Raw genomic sequence first — 11,640 nt, 5'->3', positions numbered from 1 at the left:
GGCACCTAACAACAACATGGCTAAATTAACTTTGGGATCTATGATAGTCTAAAAAACTGAGAGACACTACTACAAAACTGGTTTGAGAGCATAACAGCTTACTTTCACTAATGGTATTCCATTGTTACTTAAGGTTTAAGTGTTCTAAATGTTTGAACTAATATCATATAAACAATTTTGGTTCTTAAATCGAAAATTCTCAAGCACCATCCAATGACAATATGGAAAAGAATACCTTTCCAGGTATTTGTTTCCAAATACAGTATGTTTTTTTCCCATACCAATGTTGATTAGAAGCTCTCTCATCTAACCTCTGCTTACCTGACTTGTCACAACCCCCCACTCCTTTGCAAAACAGACCTGAGGCGGTGGGGTGGCCGCCCCTTGCTGACCGCCCATAGCTGGCTGGTAGTCTCCTGTATGCTCAGTCTGGGCCCACCCTAGGAGATCAGGTTTGCCAAGGGGCAGTTCTGCCTGTTCTCAAACTAGTTATCAATGTTTTTGTGATCCCTGGTTTTAAGTGACTTTTTAAATTACTGAACTATCACCAGACCCAATCATATCAGAGAGGACTTCTACTACATTAGAGTTTATGTCTCAATTTACACCTAAATTTCCTCTACTGGATTCAAACTGTAAAATTAAACATTATTTTTTTCATGTTAAAGGGAGCTGCACACAGTAATTTTTTTTATTATCTTTTATAAAAGATAGAAGGTTTGAACAGATGACACAGGAAATAAAAAGTGAAGAAGATGTTGAGCATTATTAAGAAGGTTTGTTCGGTTTTGCTGGCTTCAACCAGACACCCATTTGGTTTCCTCTAATTCAGAAGCAGTTCAGCACTTACCTGGAAAGTTTTGGCAAATTATACTAAGTTTAGAAATTCTATGAAAATATGGGTTACAAACATAAAGTTCAAAGGTTGAGGCAACTATAATCAAAATTGGAAAAACATAATAGAAGATAACCTGTGATATATTTCGCAAAAAATTTATCATCCACATACCTGTTTTTGATGTGATAATATATTGCAAGAGCTACACTGTAAAATAAAATGCAGGCATTCAGTTTTCCATAGGCATATTCAAGATCTTATACAATACCAGGCAACAGTCTGACCACAAATATTTGTATATAAGTAAGAGGTAAACAACCTATCTGAACTGCCCCATTTCCCTCAGGATACCGTTCAAGAAAATGTACTCTTCAAAGCAAATCAATCTGGTACTCATGCCCCAAAATTATTAAATCTTTTCCAGAAACACCAGATTTAAAAACAAATTGTTCTTTCTATCAGAAATTGTAAGCTTTTCTCACTTGTAAAATACAAGCACTATATAGAAACCAGGTGGTGCAAATTAAACACCTTTAGAAATCTTCGACTCATTACCTGCAACTTCAGAAAATTAGGGTTTTCTTCATAAGAAAAATGTGAATATCACCCACAGTGGTTTGCTATTTTTTCTCTTAAATGAATAAACTTTTGGCAATCTGCCTAACTTATCCATTCACTTGCTGAAATGGTACTGTAATTTTTATTTGTAGCACTACCTTAAAATTTATATTTCAAATTTTAAAAGATCTGAATTTAGCAAAGACATTCATCTCCCGAGTTTCTTTTTTAAATACTGATTATAATATATATTATATTGATTGTGGAAATATAATAAACTATATAAAGCATAAAGAAAAATAATTCCTTCTACCCAAAGACAACCACTGTTAGCTTAGGATATATAGATATCTGTAGTTATCGATAAATTACACTTTGCAAACAGGTTTGCATCCTACTTTTACTCTTACTATGTTAACATTTTTCTTACCATTAAAATATTCTTCATACACATGACTTTAAATAGCTGACTATATTCCATCATATGGTCATTGACTAATTCTTTAATACTCCCTACTACTGAATATTTAAGTTGTTTCTAACATTTTGCAGTTATAATTAACACCATAATGAACATCCTCACAGATAAGTATTACTTACTTTCCCACCAGTGTCTGTTGCACTTCACCTTCACTGACACTCATCTTAAATGTTCTAAAAAATGGTCCCCAGATTAACAGGTAGAAAAAAGGACTATTTTTTCAATTTGAGTTTCTTTGATCATCTATCCAGTTGGCAGTTATTCAGGTTGATGGGGCAATTTTTCTTCCCCCTCATTTCTCCTTTGCTAAACTATCTAGGTCCTTCTATTATTTTTGTTTTACTTTATAATTTAATGAGGAAGCCAAAAAATATTTTTACATGAGTCGGAATTGACCTGACGGCAACAAGTTTCTGTTTTTTTTAAGGACGTAGCTAAGTGGCTGTGTCAGATCGTGTTCTGTGTCTCTCAGCGGCACCAGCTGATCTATAGCGAGAGAGCGCAGAACATGACAATGGCTAACCTCACTCTATCACAAGGAAAATTCTATTCTTCCAAATCAATCTCTTTCCAGGTCTATTCACTCAAATGGTTCAGCATTAAGTGTTAAAAGTACTCATGAGAAAATGGTAATACTTCCTTTATTTCTCCTGACATCTTGAAAAGCATCTAATCTGATGGAGGAATTGTAACTGGAGTGAAAGGGCTTCAGAATTTAAAAAAATAATAATATGGTTTTCTAAGTGCTTTCATACACATTAACAGCCCTGTAACAGAAAATAGTAGACGTTACTGATTCTACTCTATAAATGAGAAAAGTAAGGTTCAGACCCTAGATGCCAGGATTCCCAGCTTGTACAATGGGCTTTTGTGCCCTTCTGTTATACCATGTTGCCTCTGGAAAGCAGGGAGAAATGACTGTTTATTCATTTAATAGTCACACCATGATGACTACTTTTCTGATCTATGGCAGGCTGAAATTGAATGCTTCATATGATCGGGTTTAGTGCAGTGATTAGTTTAACCTCTCTGACTGAGAAAGAAAATGGCTCTTGCTTCCCCTATAACATAGCGTAACAAAGAACTATCACCAGACTGAAGGCAGACAAACCTGGGTTCCAGACCTTGCTCCTTCATTCGTTAGAGTTCATTTGCCTCTCAGAGCCTTAACTTCCTCATTTATAAAATTAGAATGATACAACCTGCACACTGAAGAGTTGTTATTATGATCAAATGAGATAAAACATATAAAAGCACTGTCTCAAATATAAAGCTCTAAAACGAAAGTTATTATTATTGTTGTTACTGCCCTATCAATAACTTCATCTCAAGAGATCTGGCTTCTGCAGATTGAATGAAAACTCCCAGGGTCCCACGATCACTCTTCTTCCCAACCAGGGCAAGACTGAACTCATCATGGCCTTAGACCTCCATGAAAGACAGAGCCACCTGTAGGCCAATTTCCACTCAAGGTGATATCCCAGAAAGTGAAAAGACTGAGCTGAAGATTCATGCACAGCACAGCTCTAATAAGCCAGTCTGCCGGTCTTCTTGAAAGAACTGGTTGCTGGGGGGAAAGGGCAGACAGGTGAAAACTGAACCAGTCTCAGGCTTCAGGCTTCATGGCAAATGGCCAGCCTCTGAGGCCTGGGTAGTTCTGCCATGAGGTTTCACCAAGGATGGGCCAGACCAACCCACAGAACAGAGGTTACATTTTAGTCACAGGGTTTGCTTTTTTGCCACATAGCTGGGAAGGAAGGACATGCTATACTCTTGCCCAAGAAAACAAAGCAGACTTGTGATTGTTGGCACTGCCCTTGTTTGACTTTTTACCCAGAGCTGAATTACAAAAGCACATGACAATCCCAACACCACTGTAGATCAAGTGGTAGGGGGACTGGCAGTGCAGAGGGGCTGAACCCCAGAGCTGGAGGAGGACACAGAGCTCCTCTCTGACCCTTGGAGGCAGGGACCATGGACGATTTGACCAGCTGAGTGAACAGGGCTCCCCACTGTCCTCCACCCTTTGATCAACATTCACATGCCTGTTACAGGATTTGGTGGGGAAGAGTCTTGGCGAGGCATGGGGGGTGGCTGGCAAATGCCAAATCAATCCCACAGCTGTTGGCATTTAAAGGAAAGCTTAAAAACAGGCAAACCATGCTGTTAAGTCGACTTCGACTCATGGGGACCCCATGTGTCAGAGGACGCACAGGAAAATCAAATTCTCAAAATAGGAAATAATGCTATGAAAACAGTGAGAGTGGGATGAATGCCCAAACTTTTTACCCTTAGACTTTTCTTTCACTATTAGAATAGCACTCAACCCCCGCCCACCCCCAACTAAACTCATTGTAACCCGTTGTCATAGAGCCGATTCCAACTCAAAGCAACCCTACAGGACAGAGTAGTGCTGCCCCATAGGGTTTCCAAGGCTGTAATCTTTACGGAAGCAGAATGCCATATCTTTCTCCTGCAGAGCAGCTGGTGGGTTCAAACCGCTGACCTTTTGGTTAGCAGCTGAGCAGTTAAGCACTGTGCCACCAGGGCTCCTGTGAGTCGGAACTGATTCAACAGCAATGGGTTTGGTTTTTTTTTTTTTTCATTTAGGGTAACCATCAGGCAAGATCTTAAAATAGGATGGCATTTGGGTTTAGCATCTTTCTACCCACATTTTGACATCCCCTTCTCTTTGTTTATCCCTTTCCTCTTATACTGTCTAAACACCTAGCAGAAGAACTCACCAAGGCCTGCTAACACCTCAAAATGCTTTTTACTCTTCAGCTCCTTGATCATAACCAGGGCAGGTGTGTGATGCAGGTTACTTACACGGCAGGATTCTGATGGTACCACTTCCATTAGGGCCCGCCTGCCCAGCTCCCGGCTCCCAAACGTGCATTTTCAAAACGGGAATACTTTTTAAAGCAACTGGACCACTGACCGAAGGAATTTCAAATCTGGGCAGTGAGGAGAAAACGTCTTTTGGATCCGGGGGCAGCGGCATCTGCGCCGTCAGAATGCCATCTCGATGGTCAACTATCCTAACCATGCCTGCTCGTCAGCTCTGTGTTAATTAATCCAGAGCTTACTGGTGGCGCAGTGGTTAGGAGCTCGGCTGCTAACCAAAAGGTTGGCAGTTTAAATCCACCAGCTGCTCCTTGGAAACCCTATGGGGCAGTTCTATTCTGTCCTATAGGGTCACTAAGAGTTGGAATCGACTCAATGGCAATGGGTTTTGTTTTACTTAAAAGTTTCAAAGGGACTTTGGAGGAGAAGGGTAGGGCAGCTGTCCATTTATATCAGTAGTTCTCAACCCTGGCTGCCCATAAGAATTTCCTAGGGAGTTTTGAAAACCCAGACACCCAGGCTATATGAGGCCAATTTAATCGGGAACTCCAGCAAGAGCCAGCCTCCAGCATTTTTTAAAGCTCCTCAGGTGCTTCCAACATGCAGACAAGGCTTAGGACCACTGACTCACACAGATGTGCACCTATGAATTAGTTGTCCTTGCAACCTCCCAAGACTTAACCACTGAAATATCAACTCGTCATCCCAGTTTTCCCACCCCTGCTCCTAAGTATCTATGTCACAACCAGTGGCGATTTTAAGCAGTCAAAGGGCCAAGCAATTGAGTTGGACTCAACAGCGAGTCCTGAAGACCTCTCAGCTGCCATTTAAAGTGAAGTCACCATTCTGTTCTACTTTGCTTCCCTTACTGTGAAGCAGGATTCCAGGATAAAAGGACAGCTAACAGCTTCATTCTGTGCTTTTTAAAGCTTCAGCAGATGCCAGTAACAGCATGAGGCACAGTTCTTCAGGGTTTTCCATTTCCCTCCACAACTGCTAACCACTTTGTCTAAAAATGCTTCCATTTCCCGGCAGTAAATTGGGGCTCAAAGGTATTTAAGTGGCTCCAGAAAGGTCACACAGGTCACTGTCTTGTGGGGTTATTACGCAAACCTCTTTCCAGCTACCATCTCCAATTACTTGGCTTTATACTCAACTAGTCATTTACGATGCCCTTAAACACGAGGTAATGAGGGGAAGAGGTACACTTCCATTCGGATCTGGGAAACATGCTGCCCACAGGATAGAAGGAAACTGCACAGACACGGGCACCTTATCCTAGTGGTCACATCTTCTACCTTCCACCTGGAGTCACCTGCTGTGCCCAGAAGACACAGAGCCCTCACTGCCCTGACTGAGGTAGAGACTGAGCCACCTGAAATCATGTTTAGAACAGGGCTTCGAAGCCTAAATACCTGGCCCATTGAAATAAAAGAATACTTCTTACGGATTTTAACACTTATTTCACATGCTAGCATGTATTGTTGCTGAATATGCACTTTCTTAAACAAGTACAGAGATAAAATAATCCAGATTTTTCAAAACCTAGCTGCTGAGCATAGACCCCAAACGTATCAAGTTATCTGTGATTGCTTTCGAGGGTTATTATCACTGTGTTAGTGGGAATATCACAGGAAAAGCCCGTCCTGCCTCCCTCTCACCTCTCATTTTAAAATAAGGAAACTGAGGCCCCAAAAGGGAAAGGATTTTATCCAAAGACTCCCCTTCCTCCCTCTTAACTCCCATTTTAAAATAAGGAACTAAAAGCCCCCAAAGAAAAGGGTCTTACCCAACCCCCTCCCCACCCCAGTCAGTGACAGAACCACAATTAGAACTCAGGTGTCTTGACTCCCAGCCAAGTACACGCTCTACTATGTCATTCCACCATGCCATGCCAGCTGTCTCCTGTAGCCCGGAGTCTTAAAGTGTGACCACAGGCGCCTCATCTTACTTAAAAGGTAAAAAAATTAGCAGAGTTATGCTAGAATGGCCTCAATAAACAGTGGAAGCATAGAAACTACGCACAAAAATCTAAAATGCATTTTAAATAATCAACTACAAATTTTGGTCTTTCATGTAAATAATAACATGCACAAGTATTTTGATACCCCACATTTTAACTCCCAAAATCATTTTTTAGAAAGATTTCCTGAAAAGTCCATGGCCTCCCCCTCCCTGATCTTACCTCTCCCATACCCCACAAACAACCAGCTTAGCCATCCGGTTAAGGAATAGAAAACGCATCCATTTAAGCAAAAGTCTGTATACCCACCATTTAATTGTATACTTGAGGTTTGGCTGACTGACTGTGCTATCATCTAGGAAAATAGTGGAGCAGGAGCTGTATTTCCTTGCTATTTGTCCTGGAGGATGCTAGAAAACAATGGGCAAAAGATAAGAACAATTATACAGAGCTCAAAATTCTTCCAAGAACATCACAGAGAGGAAAACAATGTCTTAGCAAGAACTGTTAACACCACCACCAAAAACAGTACAAAAACACTTCATTTGTAAAATGAAATTCCCTGCTCTTCCATATATAAAAGTCACCAGCACCACTCCTGGTCCCAAGCCTCTCATCAGGAGGACAATTGCAATCAAGCATCAGAGTCTATTGCAATCATCTGCCCCGGAAACCATGTGAACATGGAGTATAGCTCTCACTACACCAAAGAAAGCCCAGGATTAAGGTGGGGTCCTGATTTTACACACCAAGATCAATACAAGAGTCTACTGTACCCATTTTCTCTACTCTTGGGGTACAGGTGATTTGTGGGCCATGGAAGATGCAGGTGACATTAATTTAGAGTCTCCTTTTCAGGAATAAAAAGATAAAGGAAAGAAAGTATTGCTTTGTTAGGAGAAAAACACTGTACAAAGAAGATGATTATGTGATACTTTTGGAAATACAACAAACTTTTAGGGAGAGTGCCCATTCAGTTTTATGACTGGTTCTTTTACAGCTATATCCAATTTTAAGGTCTTTGGAGAACTTCAGACCTGAGAACTACTTCTAAAAAGTACTGGTAAACAATTAAATTATAAAACTGATGACATCTAACTGAATGCTATAAATAGATTTTTGGAAACCATACGGGCAATATGACTCGTAGATATCGATCTGGATAAATTCTTGCTCAAAAGCAAGCTAGAAAAACAACTCAAATCATCTGAACAAAAGCCAAATTACCACTTGCTTGGGACTATGCTGAAGGTCTACGTGTCATTCTCAGCAACCCAAACACACCAATCTCTTGGGGATCTTAAAATCGCCTGCCTGACCTGTCCACCTCCAACAAAATCCCCAGCTATCCACATGTGATGAATAAAAGGAAGCCCTAACACTAGAGATCAAATGCCTTGCTCAATACTCTACCATGAGAAATATAAAAACGATGTTATACACAATCTCCTCTTAAAACTAAATAATAAATAAAAATAGTCACTGTTTGGGGCATGGAGTTTCTTAAACTACAGCTAGAGGGCACTGCACCACTGAAGCACAAGGACCCTCCTGTGGGTAGATAACGAAACTCGGGAAATTCAAACGATAAGGCCTGTTCTGGAACTTCACTTTTTAAACTTACGTGATTCTGTGTGAGGAAAGGGCAAAGGCAAAGCCCAGTGAAGTTCAAGTAAAGGTCGATTTTAACAGGGTACTTTCACATTTACTAATCACAATATTCTTATTCAGATAATCTTAGAAAGGCATTAAAAAACAACTTTTTTAAAGCTCTTGCAGCAAGCAGTTAAGTCACATAAGAAACACTATAAAGTCATAATCTATTAATAACTATTAATATGAGTGGGGAGCTTTTTCAAATCCTTATGAAATTTTACCCACAGGTGCAAAATCGGATACAAACCATGAAAACCTCAAGAGACAACCTATTTTACACACAAATTCAGTAATTAACTGATGTGCTAATGAATATTGAGAGATACGGGGTAATTTTAGGAATAACATCAACAACAAAGCAAAAGGACAAGAGTTCACTTCTACTTCTTGCAGAGTTTCAACTATTTCCTCTGACGCAAATTCCTTCAAAATTAAAGTGTGACAACAGGAACTGTCAAGAATAAGTGGTTTCCCTTAGAAAACAGAAGCCATGGGGCCTCTGTCAAGGAGAGGGGGTGAGTGGTGTATATCCTTCTCCATCGAAGGTCTTACTTTCATTAGCTAACTCACAGGAAAGCCCTCAGGACAGGTGGCCCCTGAGGGCTAGAGCTTTCCCTCAAAACCAGTCATGCTTTGGGATCTCCGAGCTGGGAGTCTGGGTACCCCCAAAGCCCTTGATTCTCCAGGGGACGCCAGCCCAGCTTCCAAATTATTTTACCATTTCTACCGTAAGTTTTTAAAATTTCATTAATTAATTTCAACTATTTAATGATTTCTAAAATTAAATAAGAGTTCTAAGTGTTACATTATAATGACTTTAATTTTCAGGGTAGCTCATCACTCTAAATAGCATTTGGGCATTAAGTCACTGGTCTGAAATCCATGTCGCTAACAAGATGGACTCCCTCTACCAGAAAAGCTCTTGATCCCTGGGCTGCTTTTCTTAGTTTGTTTTGACTGTCCCTCTTAGGGTGGGGCAGAGGGCAGGGATGGTCAGCCAGGCACCAACACCCTTGTTTGCAGCATGTCCAGTAGCCAATACGCGTCTTGCAACACTGACAGCTTTAAACGGCTGCCTGCCTTCTGAATTATCCAGTTAATGTTATATACGTTTACTGACAAGTGTATTATAAATACTTTTACTAAACACTCAGTGTGCAGATAGTTCTTAGTTTTAATCAAAATACTGTATTAATCTGACATTTTAATGATCCCAGGATTCTTGAAAATCAGTATGCATATGCACGTGTGTTGAAGACACAGAGATTCTTCCAGGAAGGTGTGATCCTTGGCTGTGCTACAGCACAATACGATGCCCTGGAGAAACAGCAGTGTACAATGGTGAAGAATACAGATGCTGGGGCCACAACTCTTGGGTGTGAATCCCAACTGGGCCACCATCTAGCTGTTGCCCAGGCAAGTTACTCAGCCTCCCTCTTAACACCTGAGTTTCCTTACATGTAAAAATGAAGATGAAAATAACAGACCTCACTGGGTCCTTCTGAGGAGGAGTAAACTGATATCTGTAAAGTGTTTAGAGCAGTGCCAGGCACATAGGAAATGCTACATAAGTACTTGCTAAATAAAATACATGGAACATGGCAGGTAAGAAAGTGACTGGAATGCTTTTTATGCTTAAATATAAAAGGATATGAAAGAAAATACCTAAAACAATGATTTACTTGAAAAGGACAGGCATAATGCTATAGCCCTGGTGGCGCAGTGGTTAAGAGCTCGACTGCTAATCAAAAGGTCGGCAGTTCAAATCCACCAGCCTCTCCTTAGAAACCCTATGGGGCAGCTCTACTCTGTCCTATAGGGTCACTATGAGTCGGAATTGACTCGACAGCACACAAGAACAACAACGCAATAGTTAGTTATCTAGATTTTACTAGGGATGACAACTGTGTAGAGGGAGCAGATGACATACAGACAACCATAAACTCTGCTTAGAATGGAGCAGAGAACATCCAAATTAATGAGAAGCCCCATTATGGATTGTTTTTAAAGAAAAACAAGTTTATTATCTTTGAAATAATGTATCTTTTACAAATCAAGTTTCAATATGTAAACTAACAGAATTTTAGACCTAGATTGAATCAAGAAGATCATTTAGTTTCCCTAATGTCTACGGTAGAAGATAATCTATTACTTACATAAAACTTCATTAATATACAAGAATTGTTGGGCTGTATATTTAAGGGGATCTTAATGAAGAGTTATCCCAAATAATGTGATTATGCCTTTAGATAATTTCAATACTGATATCTGTCAGATATATACAGACACACACACACAAAGTACAGGATAAACAGAATGGAGGGTGGGGATGAGACCTCTGCAGAACCTTCCACAATGACCAGAAATCCCTTTCCCAAGGACTTCTAACCTCCCTAATGTCCTCAAGTCCTCTGCCCACGGCCTCAGCCTGTGCTCTCCACAGAGTGCTGGGGCAGCATCCACTCCTTCCTTGCATCTCCCTCCCCCTCTCACCTTCAGGGCAAGACCTAGCCTTCTCCAGGTCTCGGCTACTTAGGCCCTGCACTTCTTCAAACTTCCTTTCTAAAAGTTGGTTCACACTTCTAGGAATACATCCTGGAGAAATAAGAGCCGTCACGCAAACAGACACATGCACACCCAGGTTCACTGCAGCATTATTCACGATAGCAAAAAGATGGAAACGTAGATGTCCATCAACAGATGAATGGATAAACAAACTATGGTACATACGCACAGTGGAATACTACACAATGATAAAAAACAATGATGAATCTGTGAAACTTCTCACAACATGGATGAATCTGGAGGGCATTATGCTGAGTGCAGTAAGTAAATCACAAAAGGACAAATATTGGATGAGACCACTATTATAAAAACCCACACACAGAAAAAAACCATCTTTGATGGTTGTGAGGGAGGGGGCGGGAATCACTAACTAGACAGTAGACAAATGTTAACTTTGGTGAAGGAAAAGACAATACACAATATAGGGGAAATCAACACAATTTTACCAAGGCAAAGCCATAGAAGCTTCCTAGACACATCCAAACACCCTGAGGGACCGAGTTACTGGAGACCATGGTCTTGGGGGACAACTAGGTCAATCGGCATAACAGTTCATGAAGAAAATGTTCTACATCCTACTTTGGTGAGTAGTGTCTGGAGTCTTAAAAGCTTCTAAGCAGCCATCTAAGATACATCTATTGGTCCCATACTATCTGGAGCAAAGGAGAATGAAAAAAACCAAAGATACAAGGAAAATATTAGTCCAAAGGACTAATGGACCACAAGAACCAC

At 40.5% G+C, this 11,640-nt stretch overlaps 1 protein-coding gene across 5 annotated transcripts in view; it reads right to left on the bottom strand.

Moving 5' to 3' along the window:
- The window catches only part of CCNY (cyclin Y), a 271,085-nt gene that overhangs the window by 29,875 nt on the left and 229,570 nt on the right, over window positions 1–11,640 (bottom strand). For all 5 annotated transcript variants that reach the window (XM_004387867.2, XM_023741972.1, XM_023741971.1 and 2 more), the window contains 2 exons: window positions 6,997–7,097; window positions 1,010–1,045 (listed from right to left, as the gene is read on the bottom strand). In XM_004387867.2, the coding sequence (XP_004387924.1) occupies window positions 1,010–1,045; window positions 6,997–7,097 (137 nt within the window). The remainder of the gene's footprint in view (window positions 1–1,009; window positions 1,046–6,996; window positions 7,098–11,640) is intronic.

This window comes from Trichechus manatus, unplaced genomic scaffold, assembly GCF_000243295.1.
Source record: "Trichechus manatus latirostris isolate Lorelei unplaced genomic scaffold, TriManLat1.0 scaffold00195, whole genome shotgun sequence".
NCBI lineage: Eukaryota > Metazoa > Chordata > Mammalia > Sirenia > Trichechidae > Trichechus > Trichechus manatus.
The sequence above is the reverse complement of the archived record's forward strand: the minus strand, read 5'-3'. Positions and strand labels throughout refer to the sequence as shown.